We start from the raw sequence: 19925 nt of genomic DNA on the forward strand, positions 1-19925 counted from the left end.
AGCAAAAGCTCAGATGCTACTTCCTGAGAAGTCACCAGATCAAAACAGCCTCCTCTAGGCTTTTATGACCCGGTCTCTACTCCCAACAGGAAAAGCACCCTCAATAAAACCTCAGCGCACGCCCCATCCTCCACCCAGAGGAGGGGGAGAGACATAATCTAAAATGAGGGACCTGACCCTTACTCCCTCATTCACACACACACATACACACGCTGGGTTTTCCAACCGGAAAGTTGACTTTTTAAAGAAGTATTTACTAGACAAGATTTTTCTTCACTGTCTGAGCAATGAAGCAACCCTGAGATATTTGGAGTTGGAGCCTGAAGAGCTGGGAAAGGGGAATCTGATCAGATAAGGGTCTGGCCTCATAGCCCCACGTTGCCTTCCAGCCCCCTACAACCTAACAGGCCAACAGGCCACTAAAGGTCACCAAGAGCCTGGCTGCCACCATCTGTGGGGGCTGCTCCAGGGGGTTGGTTTTCCATGGAGGCAGAAAGGAGGAAATTCAACAGTTGCCCAGGGCTTGAGGGCAGGAGTGGGGAGAGGAGGACAAATGGTCTCCAGGTTGGGCTGATGGGAAGAATGGGCCAGGGCAAGGACCAGAAGATGGTTTAAGGCTGGTTTACTGTGTCCAGCCTGGGCTTCTGACCTCTTTCATACCACACTTGGGCACATCCATATACTTTTGTGTGTTCAGGTGTGTTCCAGGCTGGGGACTGAGAAGTAGGAATCTTTCAAAGTGAGAGTCCAACCTACTCTACCTCTCTGAGAGCTACAGCGCATGCAGTGTTGAAGGGATCCCAGGGAAATGAGCCCACACATTCCACCCCTCCCATATAGGGCTGCAGATCATGGCAGAACTTTCTCTGCACTTGTGTCAAGTGTAGAGAAGTACCTTCCTTCCTGCACTGGCTCCCCGGTATACCCAGAGCCTTCTATTCAACCTCGCATTGTAGCTTCTAAGGCCTCATCATCAGAGGCTGAACAAGGTCCTGGATTACCTAGCCCAACTTCCCTAAGTCCCAGTTTTCATCTCCTCCCCACCCCCACAGTGAATCTTCCTAGGAATGGGAGAAGGGAATGGATCCCAGGGTTCTGTAGGACTGAAGAACAAAGAGATCTCTATCACCCCAGTTCCTCAGTTCAGACTCCTTGGGCTCCTGGGGCCCCATCAAAGCAGTGAAGGGAAGTATCAGAACAGACACACCATTCTAGGTTACAAGGACCCAATAAGAGGGATATGATTTTCTTGGCCCTCTAGCAGACTAGTCTCTTCCTTAAACTGAATCTCAAAAAGCCAGAAAGCCCTAGCTGGAAGTCCTGACTCCCTTTCTCCCTTCTCCATCTCTAAGGACTCCAGAGTCTCCAGTTTCACTGAGGAGGAGGCTCAGAGCAGCACTTGTCTCTCTGGGAAAAGAAAACCCAGAATTGAAGCCCAGGACAACGATGCTTCAGCTCAGAAACTCAGTGGAAAGCAGTTACACAAAGAGAGGGAGAGCCAAAGAGACAGATAAAGTTTACCTGGATATTAAGAGGAGCTGAGGTGATAAAAAATCTCTCTTCCCAGTGCTTGCTTAGACAGAGCCAATATTCCCTACCCCCACATTGTCTTTCTTTCCTTACTTTCATGGGATCTAGAACTCCAGTATGAGATATCCATACTGGAGATGAGGATTGGTTTCAGGCAAGACTATCACACCGACTACCAGGAAAAACTATGTCTGCTCTAATTCTAACTCATGAAAGAGGCCAATGGAGCAGTGGAGTTGAAGGTGTCTTGGGAAGCAGGGGCTCAATGGTTTCTGAGACAAGCTGCCCTTCCTCTGGCTTCTCATTTTAATCCTTCCCATCTGGCCTGTGGCACTGTCCCCAAATCATCCCCACCTAGAAGACAAACTAGCAAGGGGGTTTGTCAAAGCCCAGCTCAAACTGGGCTATCCCTCCCACTCCTGCACCCTTGATATTCCCAGAGGAAGGCTTAGAGGTCTGGATGACGCAGCCCATGAGAACTCCTGCTCCTCACTCAGCACAAGGAGGGCAGGAGATCAGGAGGAGAAGGGGAGGGGAGGGAAAATCAATGGGAAAATTAACCCTGCAACTAAGCCTTTGAGATGGGGGTGGGGTGGGGTCGAGGGAGAAATGCCTGGGTCTGGACCCACAAGTGAGTTGGCTCAGGGCCCAGCCCAGTATTCAGGAGACACAGGCACTTCTGCCGTATATGCACATTCCCTGTGCCATCAGATGCTCTTGCTCAGAAATAGTTTATCACCCATTGCTTACTCTGACTTGACCCACGTAAACACAGAAATTCATATCTTCATTGGCTGTGTCCTTAGATAGCCACTGGCCAGGACAAAGGATCACACCATCATCATCCTCATCCTCATCATCATTATCATCATCATATCTTGTTAAAAGAATGGAAAGGAAGAGGACTTAAATCTGTCAACTGTTTAATATGGCGGGTGGGGAGGGGGAAGGGTCCTGGCTTTCTGTGCTCATTCCCTTTTCCAGAATCCTTCTGTCAACTGGCTCAAAGTTACTCAACAAACTAAAGTTACCAAACACAGCCTTCAAAAACTCTCCACTTTTGCTCCCTTCCCCAACCATGCCAGAAGCAATTTGATAAAGCTAATGGCTTCCAGAAAGTATTTCCAGAAAGATAAATCAAAATAGGTCTCTTCTAATCACCCCACTTCCCCCAAGAGGATCAGAAGAGACTGAAAAGTGTGCAAGGTAAGTGTATAAGGAATAATCACAGTCAGAATTGGAATTCAGGCCTGGAGTTCATATCCACATCCACCGCACGGCCTAATGCATTTCTATAAAGTCCAGGGAATTGGGTAGGATCACATGGGAGAAAGTGGGAATAATTTAGAGGATGACCCCACAACCTCAGATCCCTTTACAACTGAGATTGACCTCGAGGTATAGCTTTGTTAGAACTAGAGGACACAAGCCAAAGCCTCCTCAGAGCTGGGTCAGGGGCAGAAGGAGGGAGCTAAAATATTCTCAGCATCACTTCTTCCCTCTGCACCAGAGGCAGGGCGGACCCAGGAACTAAAGGGGGAGGTGGGACGAAGAAAAAGGAGTCCAGGGGAAGGGAGAGAGAGAGAGAGAGAGAGAGAGAGAGAGGGAGGGAGAGACCCAAGTACTCTTTGGCTGATTGGTTGGTGGAGGCCATGTGACCCTGCTTAGCACATTTCTGATTGGTTGTTTGACCTCTTCTAGGGTTAAAGACCTAGGAACAAAATTAGAAGCTTTCCGGGTTAGTTGGGTCACCTTGGCATCTGATGGACTAAGACCCCCCCCAGAGAAACCTCAAATTCGGGCGTGGGGGAGGGGTGGGAAAACCAAGAATCTCAAGGCCCGTTTGTATTTGCACTATTTCCATTTATATTTGTCCTACAAAACAGCAAAAAAACTGGCTGAGACAAGTTATTTGAGAGGAAGTCATAGAACCCCCCCAACACACACACACACACACACACACACACACACACAAGAGACGCTGTGTAAATCTGTAGAACAGAGGCAAACTCACACACCCCGCTACACTGAGCGGAAGGGACTGGGACTGAGATTTGGCCAGGGTTCGGGAAGGCAGCGAGTCTTGCCTGGGTGTGGGGCTTTGGCCCTGGTTAAATTTTTGGTTGAAAACCATTAGACTCATTCCCAGAAGCCCCGGGGAGGCCGGAGAGAAGGGAAGAGTCAAGTTATAGACCAAGGAAAACTCCCATCTCCCCGCTGCTTGGATGGAAAGTTTCCAGAAACCCTCAAAATCAGACTAGTGGGGAGGGGGAGAGTCAAGAAGGGTGGATAACGAGGAAGGGAGAACCTGAGTTAACTTCTCCAGTGGGCTGCTGGGGAGAACCGCTGGGATCCTAGCTCTAAGCCGGGAAATAAAGGGGTAGAGGGAGGCGGACAAGGGAGGCAGGTGGAGAGACTGAGGCCCCGGAGGGAAGGGTTTCCGGGAGTTCTCCACCTGAGCGCCTGAGCGCCCGTGCTTCTCACGCAGGCGACAGCCCCCTAGAGCTAGGGATTGGGCTCTGGCTCCAAAGCCAGGTGTCTTTGGGTCTCTGCCCACCCCCTCCCCACTTTACCCTGGGGTCTCCGCCTCTGCTTGATTTCTGCTTCTTCCTCAGTCCCTTGGGCGGAGGGGTGCGCTAACGGCCTCCTCTCCCGGTCCCCCAACGGCGCCTGTCCACCCAGCGGGCACCCAGAGCCCCTCGCCCCCAGAGCAGCCCCTGGCCCTCGGCGGCGGCCGCGCGGATCTGGCGCTCTCCTCCCTGTTCCCGTGGCCTAGACGAGTCACCTTCTTCTGAATCCCTGGCCCCTTCGGGGAACCTGAGTTCCTAGGTTGTCCCTTTCCTGGCTTAGCTCCCAGTGACGCATGGGGAGGGTACAAGCTGGCAGGTGTGGAGGACACGTGCCCCTGTGCCTGATGTCCCTGTAGTTTCTTCCTAGAAACCTGAAGGGAGCCCCAGCCTGAGAATGGCCCCAGGGCGCCGTGCCCATATTAGGTCCGAGGGCTCCATCCCCCAGAGGCCACTCTCTCCTCAGGGCTGGGGGACTTTCTTGGCCAGCCTAGTAAAGACGTTGCCTCCATTCCTGTTCCCCTTTATTCCCCATTCACAGCAGGAGCCTCTAGGCCTCCTGGGCCTAGCTTTACCACAGGCCAACACTAAGGATGACAGGAAAGATCCCAACAGCTAGAGGGTGGGGGAGGCATGAACCCTCACTGGCCCCAGACAAACTAAGACCCCAATCTGTGGAGGCTGGGACAGCTGCCCACCTAGGCCTGGTGGTGAGGAGAGTGTTTTGGGACTCCCTAGGCTCCACCTGCCACCTTTACGATGCTTGTGCCATTTCAGGTCGCAGCCTGTGGGCCCAGAAATCCCAAAACCGTCCTTCCCTGCTTCCCTCCACAGCTGCCTGCCCTGCCTGGACTCTGGGCCACTGGCCAAGAGCTGAACTGGCCCCTTCCCAGACCAAGGGCCCCAGAGGCCCTTTGCGCTTGCGCCTAGACTTTCCACATTCCTACAAACACCGAACAACCCTGTGTCTGCCGCTGTCTTTCTTCCCAACTGAGGAGGAAGATGGGGGTCAGGGAGACCTGGCAAAGCTCTAAAGAACCCAGGCCTCTCTTTACCCCAGTTGACTTGCAGCTGGAGAGACTAAAGGGCTGAGGGTGGAGAGGGCTGGTCTGGGGAGACAAGCTCCCCATCCTCCTACCTCCAAGCGGCTTCTCCTCTTCTTCTCCCACCCTGGCCTGGGGAGGCCTTCTTCCCCTCCCCTTAAGGAGTGGGGACTGCCTCCTATCTGGGGACGGAGGGTTAGGTAAATGGGAGAAAGGGTCAGAGAGAGAGAGAGAGAAAATTAACTTACAGCGTTCGCCTGGGATTCATTTGCGAAGATGTAACCTCTCTCACCACCATCCCCAGCGCCGTAATCCCCTCTAACTGCCAGGCCCTCTGTCCTAGCATTAAACCTCACCAGCAGCTGCGTGGCTGGACAGTTAAGATTATATATGATGTAAATATATTGTGGGTTTGTCAGCTCTCCCTACACCATAAAACTTGGTTTAATGACATCACGTGGTCCCCCAAGAGCCACTCATGGGCTTGCCTTCAGGCCATTCACATAAATAACCTCCAAAAGTTTCAAACTCCTAAATTCACATAGAAGCTGTGCGTATTTCTCTAATGCTCAGTTACACTAAAAAGGCCTTGTGCTGCTCCTTTGCCCCACCCCCACCCCCCCTGCAGGGTGGGGAGGGGGGAGAGGGTGGATCCTTATTTATTTATTTACTTACTTACTTATTTCCATAAGGACCTGTCGCCTTCGAGGTCGTGTTGATATTTTTTTCTCCTATTTTTTTCCTCCTCTCTCCTCTAATTGCTCAGAGTGGGTCGTGTCCCCCTCTTCCCACTCCCCCGGGAAGGTAAGTCATGCTTCTTCCCCTTCTTTCTCGCTGCCAGAGGGGGTGGGTTCCAGGGCAAAGTGGAGAAGCAGGCTCCACGGTCTCTGTTTGGGACCCAGAAGCCCCTCCACTAAGTCCCCCAGAGCAATGCCAAACCCTGGTACTTGGCGATGGTTCCAGGAGGCTGGCTGGTGGGGTAACCACCCCCAGAATCCAAAGCAGAAGCCTCTGCTCAAGGAGAAAGCTAGGGTCTGGGCTGTACCCACTCCCAGTGCAGGGGAGTCTGTCCGTGGCCTCTGTCTAGGTTGTGGTCGCAGATGCCGCTGGGGCCTGAGCGCAGGCCTGCAGACTATGACAGAGGGCGGAAAACTGGCAGGCACAGCTGCGCCTACCCAAGCCTGGCCGCGACTCGAGTCAGTCCTCCAGCTCCACCAGGGAAGAAGAGGCTCAGACCCTGTGGGGAGGAGGCAGTCAGTGCATGGTGGGGTTGGTGCGCCCTGCCCAGCGGGTCGGAGCAACACTGCCCCCACCCCTGGCCAATTCCCTGGTTCTCTCCCCCAACCCCAGGCAGTGCATTCCCCCAGGCAAGGAAGCAGAGAACCTCTGCAGCAGGGAGGCTGGGAGGGTGATGGTGGGCGCCATGGCCTCTTTCTTAGTTAACTGTTACCCATTGGAGACGCTAGTGCTTCTCCACGCTCCACCGCTCGCCCAATAGTTTTCCTCAGCATGGAGAAAAAATTAAAATAACTCCCTGAAGAAAATTACACATTTTATTTGCTAGAGAGGGGTATTGAGAGAGGAGATGAGTTGGTGCTGGGCCGGCTGCGCTGGCTGCTGTGCGGTGGTGGAGGACAGACATTCCGGGGATGCCCTAACCTGGCCCAAGAGCAGTGAGAAGGGGAAGGGTGTAGCCACGGGTGCAGTTCAGTACGTATGTGTTGAGACCTCCCATGTGCTAGCCTGGGGTGAGGCAAGGCTCTTGGGTCTTTCAAAAAAATAAAATGAGACTGGCAGCTTAGGCAGTAGGATGCAGAGAAGTCAGTTCTTATACTAAATTCAAGGAGCATCAGCATTAATAATCATAAATATTCCCCTTGCCCCTCCCCAAAGTCTCTCAGCTCCCTTTCCCTCTTGGCTGCTGGAACAGCCTTCTAGCCCAGCTCCTGAACTGCGCCCCCCCTGCCCCCAGTGTGGGGGGCCTAGGCTTGGCTCCAGGAAATCACCCCGTCGTGGGAGGCAGGAGAGGAAATGCAGTAAAGTTTTATGGACCCTTCCCACATTTGTTTCTCCTATAAAGTACTTCCTCCCCCATCCCATCCCAGAAGCCTGGAGCGGAGCAGAGCAGAGCGTGGGCCTAGACCAGCCTCAGGCATCACCTGAATTATCTGCCTTTTCCCCTTCACTTTAGCCCACCCTCCCCCTCTACACAAAATCCCAGAGACTGAGATAAATGATGGCAAACAGACGCGAGACAAGACTCAGGCACTGGTCTACGCAGCTTCTTTCGCAGCTAATTGTCCTGCATAGCCCTAGGCCCTAGGAGGTGGGGAAGACAGTCCGAACATTTCCTGCCCAGCAGGTACACCCTACAGGTTTTGCCACTGCTCCTCTCTCCTCATACCTTAGAAAGCTCACGCACCTCCTCCGACTCCCCCAGTGCCCTTCTACCTAGCAGTACCAACTCTTTCTGAGTATCTTTTGGGGACCAAAGGGGCCCCTAGGCAGAGGGCTCAGCCCTCCTTCTATGTCCAGGGAGTCCCCTCAGGGACCACCTGGCCCTGGGAGAGACCTTCACAGGCCCAGAAGGGCCTGAGTCTGAGCATCACAGAGCCACCAGTCCCTGCAGTTTAGCTCTGGCATGCAGTGGGGGGCCATTGCCATTCTAGAGGCCTCAGTTCCACCCAGCCAAGGTGGGAGTGGGTGCAGAGGCCTGAATGCCTTGGAAAGCCACAGCATGGGAAAAGCTGCCTGGCCTGGGTGCCCTCCCCTTCCCCAAGAGGTCTTTCTTGAAGTCAGGGGTCAGTAAGGAGCTCAGTTTCACCTCCCTCCTCTCAATACTCCTAGAGGCTCCTAAAAATTACTTTAAAGGAGAGGCTTAAAGGCTGTGGACCTCCCCCAACACCCCACAGCCCATTTAGACACTTTTGCCCAATACACACCCCCAAACAGAGAGGAGTCGCTGCATCTTTAGTCCTGGTCTCTCTGTCTTTATTTGATATGACAAAATATAGTTTCAGGAAAGACCTGGAGTCAATAAATAGTTGGACAACAGCGATGGGCAGAAGGACACAGAAAGTCGTGGCGGGGATTACTGGGCAGCCAGGAGCCTCTAGGACCGCTTGCTGGGGTCCAGTAGCAGGGAACCCCACTAGTTGAGCTAGCTATCGGCCTGAGGCTGAGGGCCTGCAAGGGCATGCAGAGAGCGCAGGCTGGAGAGGTTCCCGGGCTTTGGGGTGGGGGAGCAGGTTTGGAGAGCATAGGGCAACTGAGGGGGCCCTAGGCAGACGTTCAGTCATCTCCCCCCTTTCATATGCAAATTGTTTTAAAAATGAACATCGAGTTTAATCCCTACAAGGAAGTACCCCAAGTCTGGTGCCGGACTCCGCTGGGCACAACCATTCTCTCACCAAGCCCACAGCTGCCTGCCGTGCCCAAGCCCGAAACAAAGGAGAGGGCGAGGCCGGAGGGTCTGGGCGCGGATCCTGTTGTGCCCACAAGGCCCACCTGGACTCGGGTGCGCCAGGCTGGGGTAGGAATCCTGAGAGGCAACCCAGGCCGAGGATCCCTCAGCACCAGCCCCTCGGCCACAGCCCTCTGGGGGAGCCCCTGTGGAGCCTGTCCTGGGATCTCGGTGCTGAGCAGAACTGAGGGGAGTCCCGCGGGAACCTGGGGTCCGGGGGGATGTGGAATGCCAAGGGAAAGAGCTTTTCTCTGTGAGGCCCGGGAGCCCGTGCTCCAGCCCCCGCCCTTGCCCCAAAATATCTAGAGAGGAGAACCGAAAAGGACGGGCGCAGGGACCGAAGCGGGCTCGGGGTGCTCTTGGCGGGCCTCCCCGCTGCCTCTAGAGAGCCTCTTTGCTTTTCATTTTGGAATCTTTCTTCCACTTCATCCTGCGGTTCTGGAACCAGATCTTGATCTGTCTCTCGTTGAGACACAAGTTGTTGGCGATCTCTATGCGCCTGCGGCGAGTGAGGTAGCGGTTAAAGTGGAATTCTTTTTCCAGTTCCAGAGTCTGGTAGCGCGTGTAACTGGTTCGGGAACGCTTGCCGTCCGTCTCTGGAATATAAACCCCCCAAGCCAGGAAGGGGTGAATAGCGTGCAGCGCCCCAGCGTCCCCACTCCAGCCCCAGGCCCCCACCGCGGCCGGAGGGAGAAGAGGCGAGCGGGGCAGGACAGGCCCGGCGGGCCGCAGGCGGGCCCGGCCCAGCCCTGCCTGGCCCCGGGAGAGGCTCCTCCACCCAGGCAGGAAACTTTCCGCCGAAGCCTTCACTCAGCAGCCGGAGGGGCTGAGGGGGTTGGGGGGGAGAGGGAGACCCAGGCTCGGACCGAACAATAAGCACCCTCGAGATCCGAGCACCGGGGACCCCCCTCCCGCCCCTCCCGAGTCGCTGGAATCCTCCGGAGCGGCAAGCGGCGGCCGAGCCGGCTCCGCAGGGGAGGGAGGAGGGACCGCGGGGGGATCCCCGCTCTGGAGCCCCGCGCTGCTCCTCACCCTTCACATCCCTCTATTTTTTTAACTCCCTCCCTCTCCCCCAAAAATTGAATATTGCCTTTTATACACGTTTTGTTCCTATGATCCAATTATGTCGTCGTAAATTTGGGCGCACACAGCCTCTAAGCCTTTTAGTGGACAGTTTTACGAGCCATTGATGCCTGGATCGTAAAATTTATGGCCGCAGGTTTTTTTTCTTTATTTGCCCCGCATGGCCTATAAAACCCAGGCGGACCCGAGCGCGCAAAATGAAGTCCTAAAGTTTACCGTGGCTCATGTGCAGTTTGGTCATCCACGGGTAAATCTGTGGCGGGGCCGGTGGCTGGCTCAGTCCGGCGGGCTGCCCTGTCTGCGCCTGCTCCTCTTTGATCTCCCCACTGCTCTTAGCTCGCTCCTCCAGCGCTGGGCGAGCCGCCTTCTGACTGTACATCCCGGGGTTCAGAGGAGCCGCTTCATCTCTGCCCAGAGCGTGTCCCGGAGCGGCCGCGGCGCTGCAGGCGGGGCGGTCGGGGTGAGCCCGGGGGTTGGCAGCCATGTCTACCCCGTGGAGAGAGTTGGAAGGCGCAGGCGGTGGGAAAGTGATGCTTAAGTCCAATCCGCCGTAGCAGTACCTGGATGCCTGCACCTCTGAGGCCGATCCATAGTTCCCACAAGTTTGCATGTTATAGGCAGGGATATTGGGGCTCTGCTTATAGAATGAATTGGCTACGTAGGAGCTCATGGCGGGGAGGGCCCAAAAAAAATTTCTGCACCCTTTTTGATTAAGGGTGATTTGTGACTCTTTGAAGTTGAGGGGTTTTTTGTTCTCCAAAGTGCACAATTTATAGGTGGAGATATCTCTTTCTTTATCCTATGCGCTCTTCCCAAATAAGGGAGCCTTAAATAGAGTCACGTGACTCGAGCGGCCACTCATAAATTTGGCTTGATGACCTCCGGGAGGTTAGTGATGGAAGCCGGCGAAACGCATCTTGATATGTTGGCAAAGCCCAACCAAGGGGGAGAGGGAGTGAGAGAGAAAGAGAGAAGGGGGAGAAAAAAAATGGTTCTTGGAATTGGGGGGTAGCTGGGACAACGAGCCCACAGCGACACCTGGTGCCTACTTGGAGGAATTGCAGCTTGGCTCACCGGCTGGCCTTCAGGCTGCTGGATTTTCTACCCTGTGGAGGAGAAGCTGGGTGTTGCTGCAACAAACTCCTGCAATGGCCTTTTAATTTGTATTTAATTTTAAGGAGAGATGAGGCTTCATTAGGATGCACAGAGGGTCCTAGGGGTAATAGATAGCCCAAAAGCCCCAGGGCCTTTCAATGTTCAAAAATAGTTGAGAGAAGGGGGTTAAGGTAAGGGGGGGGGCTTATCTCAGGTTCTCTAAAGCAAGGGTAGAGAACCCTTTCCTTGGAGGTCCCACGGCCCTGCTACTGCTAGGAGGTGCCTATCAGCCTGGGAAAGTGAACCCAGCCTCTAGAGACAGACAGATGGGATGCCCAGGAGGAGGGGTCCTGGGTGGGCAGAACTAGACAGGGGGATCATGGGGCTAAGAGCAATTGGGACTCTGGAATGAGCCTGGAGGTGAGGAGCTAGGGAGAAATGAGTAGACCTCCTCATCATGCCAGGGATCCCAGACTGGCAACAAGACCATTTTCAATTGTGTGTGGGTGTGGATATGGGTGGGTGGATGGATAAAGAACCACACACAATGGGCTGGAGGACTGCTTTGCATCCCTGTGTATGACCCTGGTGTGGTACCTATGCCAGATATTTTGGTTAGAAACTAGATGTTAATTGAGGGCAAGCAAAATTCAAGCCTCCACAAATATTACATGATCAGGGCAGAGAAAAAGGCCTGTTTTGTGCCCTTTGGGGAAAAGGCCTCTGGACCAGGTTTTTCAGGGACTTGGGTCCAGAAAGTTCACAGGAGAGCAATTTCTGAGCTATCTGGAGGTGCCGAAAGGACCTGGCTGGCGGTGGGGGGATGGGGGTGGGCAGGGCAGGCGCCTGGGCAACCGTCACAGCCTGGGGCCAGGGGCTCTGCAGCCTTTCGGCCCCTTTCCGAACCCCCTCCCCTAGCCCCAAGTCTTATTCTTTCCTGCCTGCCTCTCCCCAGGAAATCTCCGCCCCTGCCAGGGGAAGCCCCCCTCCTACCCCCCCGCTGGCGGAGGCGCTGGAGGGGGCGCTGGCGGGGATCTGGAAGGTCTGGAAAACTGGAGGATTTTTTCCCTCCGGGAGACCCCCTCACTACCTCACCCCTTAGGTCCACTCAGGTTTCTCTGGCTGAGTTAGGGGAGAAGGCCTGAGCTGGGGAAGGGTTAGGGTCTGGCTGTGATCCTCAGCTGCCGAGTTTGGGGGAGAAGAAAGAGTAAGGAACCAGACTGGGGCTGGGGCTGTAAGGAAGAAGGAATTTGGTTCTGGCCACGTCAGGAGTCCCAGAGCAGGCGAGAGCTCACTTTCCAGGCTTTCTTTTCCGAGATGTCCTTGAATCGCTCAATCCCTGCGGAAGGGCTCAGATCCCGCGGTCTCCTCTTTCCCCTCGCTCTCCGCCTCCGCCACGTTTCGCAAGAGTCGGCCTGGCGCGGGCCGGGGGCTGCCCCGCTCGCTCCAGCGCCTCCCTCATCACTCCGGGGAGTGGGCGGGGGTGACCCGAGGCCTGGATGATGCGTCCTTTCTGGCCTTTGGGGGCTCGGGGTTCAGAAGCCGCCGAGGACCCCAGACTACCAAAGACAGGAAGAAAGGCCTGTGTGGCGCAAGAGGCCAATCCGACCAACCGGGGCTCCCCCTCTACCCGCAACGAAACCCCATGCGGCCTTTTTTGCGGGGTGAGTGCGTTGCTCTGCGTGGGGAGCCCAGAGAGGCCTCCCAGCCCCCCCAGCGTGGTGATCACTGGGAGAACCGGGAGGCAGGGCTCGGAGCCCTGGCCAGGCCAGGCGCATGCAGGGGGCTGGGGTCTCGCAGGCGGCGGGCAGACGCGGGAGCGCTCGGAGCCTGCTCCAACTTTCACCCCGAGGCCGGCGGGCGAGTGAAGTAACAGAAACCCCGATATAAACTTTTAAAAATAATATCAGTTTTATTAAATATTCGAGAACGGATCCAGAGGTCGGATTTATACAGGAGGGTAACACGAGGGGATTTTTTTAATTTATTTTTTTCTCCTACTGGCTAAACAAACGTCATTCACTTTTTTTCCTCTCTTTTTGCAATTTTCCCTCTTTTTTTTCCCTTTTTAAGATGGGATTGGAACACGGACGGTGCTAAACATAAATATAAATACAGAGACCACAAATACAGCTAAAAATATTCACACAGAAACGGTCACAGTTTGTAATATGCCATAATGACCCCCAGGATTCTTTAAATACAATTCGCCTGGGCTGGGCATTTGCTGGGGCAGAGGGGCCGGGCGGGGGCTGCGGGGAGGCCCTGGGGGTTGCTGTGGGGCCACGACGCGCCCTCCTTGGGCCTCCCGCCCTCCCCGGCGGCCAGGCCAGGACCTGAGGCCCCGGAGCGGAGGCCCCAGGGCCCGGGAGCCGGCTCTCTGAGCGGGGGTGGGGGTGGGGGGCGCCGAGGGGGTGGGAGGCCAAGTCCTCGTTTGGAGGAAGATCTGTGGAGTCTGAAGCGAGGTTCAGGGGAGAGCCCCAAGGCCTGGGCGGGGGAAGGGGCCTGCAGACAAGCCGAGAACGAGCTAGCGGGAGCGAGGAGGAGGAGGCGCCTGGTGAAAGAGTTTGTGCGGTGAGGGAGGGGGGTCCAAAGTTGACTTTTCAGGTCCATATTTGACGCCCTAATTTTGTCTCGGGGAGTCCAAACACATCAATTGTGCCAGTGATAAATAGAGTGTGTGATTAGGAGGGAGCTGGGGGGAGCGAGGGAGCAGGAGAGGGGTGGCAGGGACAGTCCTGGTCACTCTTTCTGCTTCTCCTCTTCTGTCTCTTCCCGCTTTTCCTCTTTTCCGCCCAGGCTGTCAGCCGCTGCCCCTCCACCGCCCCCTGAGAGCGTGGACGTGAGATTAGACTCTTTTTTCCACTTCATCCGGCGGTTCTGGAACCAGATTTTGATCTGTCGCTCGGTCAGGCACAGCGCGTTGGCGATCTCGATGCGCCGGCGCCGCGTTAGGTAGCGGTTGAAGTGAAATTCCTTCTCCAGTTCCAGGGTCTGGTACCGCGAGTAGATCTGGCGACCGCGCCTCCGGTCCGCTCCATAGCCGACCCCTAAAGATCCAGGCACAAAACACACTAAAAACAATCAGCAAGGCATCCTCCGCAGATGATTTAGCCTAGCACAGCCCTGACCCTCCTAACTTGGCCAGCAACTCACAGGCCGCCTCAGGCTCCAGCCTTCTCCCCTCTGTCCTGTCCCCACCCCCACTGGGGGTACAGCCAGGATCCCAACTTCATTCAGTCCCCCCCCCATAGGTTGGTAGGTGTGTCCCAAAGAGAGGTGTGTAGGGGGGTGGCAGAACCAGGCAGAAAGCTATAAGTATAATAGCTGATTTTTGAAAAACCCCAAACACTGGGGATGAGGGCCCCATTTCTCAACGACTGGCTCCCCCATCTCCCCAAGCACCCTAGCTCCTTGGAAACTTCTCCCCACTTCTCTTTCCCCTCCTCTCCCCCTCCTTCTCCTCAGCCTGACTGACTTTGGGGGGCTCCCCCACCCCCTCCCCTCATCCCCTGCCCTGTTCCTGCCCCCTCAGCTTGCCTTGGAGCCCTCCAATCTGTCAGGGGCCGAGGGGGCCAGGCCCCTGCGAGCAAGCGGGAGGCGAGCAGAGGGGGCAGAAGAGGGGGCCCTGTCTCGGCGTCGGCGAGGAGACGAGCGTGATTGTTTTTATGGGGCCATAAAAAACTCTCTCCGCCCGTTCTTCTAGGGAAGCCGGTCATAAAGCCAGTTCAGTTTATTTAATTTATATCTCGGAGCTGTAAAACTCACCACTGTGCGAATTCATTCTCTGCATCCAGGGGTAAATCTGGATACTGGCTTTCTGGTCCTGGGGCGCAGTCCTGCCCTGCTCAGAACTAAAATCCTGAGCGATTGAGGTCTGTGTGTTATGTCCTAAGGTGTTTTGTCTGCAGTTTGAGAGCATGTCTTTCTCCTGGTAAAAGGAATTAGATCCATAGTCATACGGCCCCCGGCTGGAACTGAACACGACATTCTCCTGTGGCGAATAAAAGGGAGTCGAGTAGATCCGGTTCTGGGCAACGGCCGCTCCATAGGTCGAGAAATGCCTCACTGGATCATAGGCGGTGGAATTGAGGGCGACGTTGGGGAGGACGTCCTGGCCCCCGGCGAGGTGGCAGGATAAGGAAGGGTTAGTGAAGTAGGAATTCATCCCTTTGCCTTTACCTGGTCGGGCTATGATTTCTTTAATATTTATTTCTGTCTCCAGTTTGTACTCGGAACTAGATGGTTATAGGGACGGCTCCAATCCAGGACAGACAAAATGACAAAGTCAGCTGACCCCCTTCCAGCCAATCGCAAGCCAGATGTCAAGAAGGGGGAAAAAAATCGCTTCTGCTTCTGTTGATTCCCTAGTTGAGACTAAGTGTGTGCTTTGAAAGTAAGACTTGGATTTCTTTAAAATATATATGAAAGGTAACTGATTTGAAGGTGAAGGAAGGGTGAATGTTCGTGAGCAGGGCCTTGGGGCCCAGAAAAAGAGAGCTGCACTCCCAGCAAATCTCTCAGCCCCAGTTAACTTTGCTGTGCTGTGACCAGAGCCAGGGCTGGAGAAATCCCTGTATGTTCAATCTGATTTCATCTTTTATATCTACTCCCTTCTAAAATTACATCCTGATTCCCCCATGGGAGGAGGAGCTCCCTCTCAGCTCAGGGGGATCCCCAGAAATCCTACAGGAAATCCTGGTTTGACACTTCATGGTGTGAGTCCCCATCACTAAACTAGTATATTTTTTCCAAATAATTTTTTAAAAATCAAAAGTAGAAAGAAGTTGCATAAAACAGGATGCTCAGAGGAAGGAGAGTGTGTCTGAGAGTCTGGGGTGTAGGGGGCAAGTGGGGAGCTACTAAGTCTTAAAGGGGAAGGGTGAGACTTCAGGGTGCAGTGGCGAAGGTGAGGTGTGCAAAGGAGCTGCTGCTTCTTCCTCCTAGCCCCCCTCCACCTCCTCCTCAGGACCCTCTTTTTGGGGAAACTCCTGCAGCATTTTTGCCTAAAAGGGAAAATTTATTGGAAAAAAATACAATAGGCAAGGAAGAGAAAGAAGTAAAAGGTGGGAGAGAGAGGAAAAGGAAGGAAGAAGGAAAGAAGAAAACTCTGAGTGTCTTTCTAGACACATCAACTCCTGTTTATGTTGGTGAGAATTTATGATTTGGAGCCAGCCAGGGCCGGTTGGGGTAATTCACTAGGATCCAGCCAGAAAAAGAACGCTGGTGGGGCTCTGATGGACAGTGAGCATGTTGCAGGCTCAAGCCCCCACCCAGGTCAGAAGCCCCTGCCCCCTCAGACTCTGCCCTGCCAAGGGAGGTGTTCCTGGACCTGAGCTCTGGGGCTTGGAGATTCCAGCTTAGTTTTCCTGGGGAGCTCTCACTAAAGGGCCAGCCACACCTGATGGGGTCCGGGCCTCTCAGCAGCCCCTACTCTTATTTTCTTCCCACCTTGGGGCTGAGAAAAAGGAAGAGAAGGTTAGGGAAAGGCAGCTGAGTCCGAGGCTTCTGAGGGAGCCGCAATGGGCGAACAGAAACAGCGGAAGGTGTGCAGATGGGCTTTTTCCCCCTGATTAATCCAAACTTAATTTGATATCGTAACATAGGCTGAAAATACTTTGAGTTGACAAAGAGTGGGGCGGTCGGACAAGCAAAGGGAGCAGTGGAAACTCATATTTTCCCCTCACCATTTTGGGGGGGGGGGGCTGGCTATAACAAGAACCCGGATGTCGCCGGATTTTATGATCTTTTCCTTCTGTGTAACAAAGCGGAGTAATCAATGGGTAGCAATAAAGCCATAAACGGGACTACGCTGGGAAAAAAACTCGTTTATTCATCTTCTGTAACGTTAAGGTTTCCCTGGAGTGTCGCTAGGGGGGAAAAATAAAGTTTCGAACCCAAAAGCAGACAGTGTGTAGGAGCTGATGGAGACATGTTAGTTAATACATGAACCTCGTTACGGGATTGAAGAGTCTTCCTGTGAAACAGTTGGTGTTAGCTCTTCAAAATACAGCCCTAATCCTTCAGAGAGGAGGGAAATTTGTTGGTATTTAGAAAGGCAGAGGAAAGATGCCCTGTAATTATAAAGGTTCCCCCTCTTGGACCATACTTTCCTCTCCCCAAGGAGACGGTGAAAGTCTAAAGAAGGATTCTTAAAATTAAGAAAGAAATTCTGAGATGAGTTGTCTCATTTTGGGGTGACATGGCAGGTACACAGACACCAGCACCAGCTTGAGCTGCTTTTCGCTCTAGAATCCAGCTGTCTTCGAATTCATGACATGCCTGGACAGAGGTTTCCAACAGCTGGCTGGGGCTCCAGGCCCCCTGGAGGGCAAGAGGAAGAGAGAACTGGGGAGGGAGTGGAAGACCCAGGGGGATGAGCTAAGGGACTAACCAGTGCACCCCTGGACACAAGTAGCTGCTCTTAGAGTTTCCAGCCTCAATTCTGCCCTAGGGGTAGCTGTGTAACACACAGGACAGGCCGGAAGAGAGAGTAAATACCCTCCCTCCTCATCACCCCCCCCCATTTCAGAGAGAGATTGCTGGAGGGATAAATCATGTCAGTGATATTTCCTTCAAGATATTAAATTGTTACAATGTTCAACAAATTGAATGATGGAAGATAGGATGTCTTAATGAGGTTTCGCTTTCAATGAGTGTTGATTTTCTATGTATTTTTAAATCTCTTTTATGGGTGGGTAAGGGAAGGAAGGACCTTGGAAGCAAGAAAGGGCTTCTGGGGAAGCATGTGTTGCAGCTTCCCAACCAGGATGCCTGGGTTTCCTTGAGCCCCTCCTAAACCAGGTCTGGAGGGGAAAGGGGCCCCAAAGTTGGAAAGAGTCTCCTTTGGGGCCTAAAGGCGGTGGGCGCGGGGGTGGGCGACCTGAGGAGCAGAATGTAAGTCTCAGCCCCGGAAAGTTAAGTGTTTTATTACGTCCCTAAACAGAGGGCAGAGACTGAAAGGTCTCGCCGATTTATAATGAACAGGAACCAGCTGCTGGGGGAAAAAGGCAGAAATGCTGGAAGGGGGAGAGAAGGGGAAGCAGAAATACAAATAAATTCCCCCACTGCTTAAAGACTTTTGGCAAAATTAATTTCCAGCACAGTCTCCCTCCATCACCTTCCGTTCCTGAGGAAAGAAGCCACCTTCTTTCAGTTAGATCTTTAATTATGCAGCAGAAATTTGCTAGAAGGATTCGCTCCAAGGGGGGAGAGCAGGTCAGATGAGCTGGATCTTCCCTCCATTGGATTTTATTTTCCTTTTTTCATTTCATGTTAATTTCTTTCTTTCTTTTTCTTTTTCTTTCTTTTTTTTTTTTTGCAAAAGAATGAGTGTCTATGGGGGAAGAGCTGGGACTTGGATTTTTCTAAATATATTTATATTTTCCTGTTAAATTTGTCTGAAAACAATTATGGAAACTCATCAGCAGAAGCAAGAACAGATGTTTTATTAAAACTGCAGTTGAGCTCTGTAAATATGCACAAGTCCTGGGAAGGAGGGGGGAGAACTTGTTCTTTGTTTCTATAAAACAAGCCTAGAGAAATCAGAGGGTTCAGAGAAACCCCCCCACCCCCATCAGGCCCACAGGTCTGTGAGTTGCTCTGCCCCTTCGGCCTCCTCGGGAATCAAGCATTCCGAAGGGGTTTGGCGGCAAGAACGGATTTTCGCTTTCGGAGCTGGAATTAGTGGATTCGAAAACAGAATTCAAAAAACACAGAAAAGGAATAAAGGGAGAAAGTTGCCGGTCACCGTTCCACGCCCCCCCCATCCAAAACACATGCTTTTCATGAGCACTAATTATAGGAGAGGAACACACTGCAGTCGCCCTGGGCCTGAGAAGGGGGCAGTCACTGGCCTGGAGTCCCCAAAGTTAAGGGTTGCATTGGAGGCTGGCCACTTGAAGGTTTCCCAGGGCAAGTGAAGGGCTCCTACTCCAGCCTTGCTCTGCTCCAGGCCAGGTTTGGGGGCCTGTGTAGCTCTGAACCCGGGAGAGGGTGGCTGGGACTGGACCCTGACCTGGGAGGGGTTCATGGGCAGGCCTCACCTTGCCTGCATTTGCTTTCAACTCTGCTCTGGGAAATATATTATTTTCTTGGCGGAGGGTATCTGAAGTGAGAGTGGGGTGAGATCTGGAATTTTTATTTGGGGACAGTCTTCTCCAGAGGTCCTGCTTAGTTTGTGTTCTGCCAGTCTTCTCTCTCTCCCCAGATCCCCCAGCTCTGCGCGGATGTCTGATTCACCAAGCCTCAAACACAGATACACTCCATTCCTGGCTGCCGGCGCCACCAACTACAGCTCGGCGCCTCCGGAGGCTGCTCAGGGACACGGACACTGGAGCCGCAGGACTCAGCGTTCGGCCTGAGCGCCTGGCTGCCTGGAAGCCACTGCAGCTGCCCAACCCACCCCCTCAATCCTCGATTTCCAGAGCCAGAGAGGAGCCCTTGACCCACCGGCCCCTTTTGTGCCACTGGGTGAGGGCTGAAATCCCTCTTGCAGTGAAAGCTGAGTTTCAATAATTGTTCATCTCACCTCACAATTGCACTGTTTGGTTAAGGCTTTGCTGTTCTGGAGTGACTGCTCAGTTGGCTCGACTGGCTTATGATTGGACTTTTTTTATTTAAAAATTTAAAAAATAAATCCTACTCCAAGTGTCTAGTGTTTTGTGTATGAGCTCCTTTGATCTCCACAGAATCCAGAGTAAAAGGCTTGCAAAGAGAGTCTCCTAGTCCACCAGAGAACCTGACCACGGGGAACTGGATCTGCCTGGGGACACCAAAGCATAGCTCACCCAAGGAACCCCCAGCTGCTCACAGATACGGTGAGGAAGTTGTCTGAGCCCACACCCCCTATAGACGCATTGCATTCCGAAAAAGAAGGCTCTTTCTCCTTTCAAAGTTCAGGCATGGAGATACTTGGAGAAAAGTGAAATTTGACACACCCAACCTGGAAATGGATCCCATTTGGGGGTGCTGATATTCTGGGGACGGGGCCCAGTCTGGCCAGCTGAATGGAGTTGGGGGTCAGCAGGGAGGCAGGGAGGAGGAAAAGGCCAGATGGGGCATGTCAAGCTCCTGAGAACTGCCCTAAACACCTCAGAGGCCTGGGCTGGCGACTCCTCTTTTGAGCTGAGAGGTAGCGAGGCT

General features: G+C 53.6%; 2 protein-coding genes and 1 long non-coding RNA gene across 14 annotated transcripts in view; 1 reads left to right on the forward strand and 2 right to left on the reverse strand.

Annotated features, from left to right (window-relative positions):
* LOC102525023 (homeobox protein Hox-C4) overlaps positions 1–19925 on the reverse strand; it is a 60169-nt gene that overhangs the window by 11792 nt on the left and 28452 nt on the right. For 2 of the 12 annotated variants that reach the window (XM_006203079.4, XM_015238195.3), the window contains exons 2-3: positions 14550–14895; positions 12669–13831 (exon numbers count right to left, since the gene is read on the reverse strand). The exons of 5 other annotated variants lie outside the window; for them this stretch is intronic. In XM_006203079.4, coding sequence (XP_006203141.1) covers positions 13524–13831; positions 14550–14703 — 462 coding nt within the window. In that variant the 5' untranslated portion in view covers positions 14704–14895 and the 3' untranslated portion in view covers positions 12669–13523. Of the gene's footprint in view, positions 1–12668; positions 13832–14549; positions 18097–19925 lie in introns of those variants that run through there. 5 more of the 12 variants (XM_015238197.3, XM_031682905.2, XM_072972712.1 and 2 more) reach the window with 3 other exon arrangements.
* Positions 7784–10432, reverse strand: HOXC5 (homeobox C5). The gene is made up of 2 exons (XM_006203077.3): positions 9903–10432; positions 7784–9199 (listed from the first exon to the last, which is right to left on the reverse strand). The coding sequence occupies exons 1-2, from the start codon at positions 10354–10356 to the stop codon at positions 8985–8987; spliced, it is 669 nt and encodes a 222-aa protein (XP_006203139.1). The 5' UTR covers positions 10357–10432; the 3' UTR covers positions 7784–8984.
* Positions 12036–19433, forward strand: LOC140700102 (uncharacterized). The gene is made up of 2 exons (XR_012078318.1): positions 12036–12445; positions 18991–19433. It is a non-coding gene; the product is annotated as an uncharacterized lncRNA (long non-coding RNA).

This window comes from Vicugna pacos, chromosome 12 (assembly GCF_048564905.1).
Source record: "Vicugna pacos chromosome 12, VicPac4, whole genome shotgun sequence".
NCBI lineage: Eukaryota > Metazoa > Chordata > Mammalia > Artiodactyla > Camelidae > Vicugna > Vicugna pacos.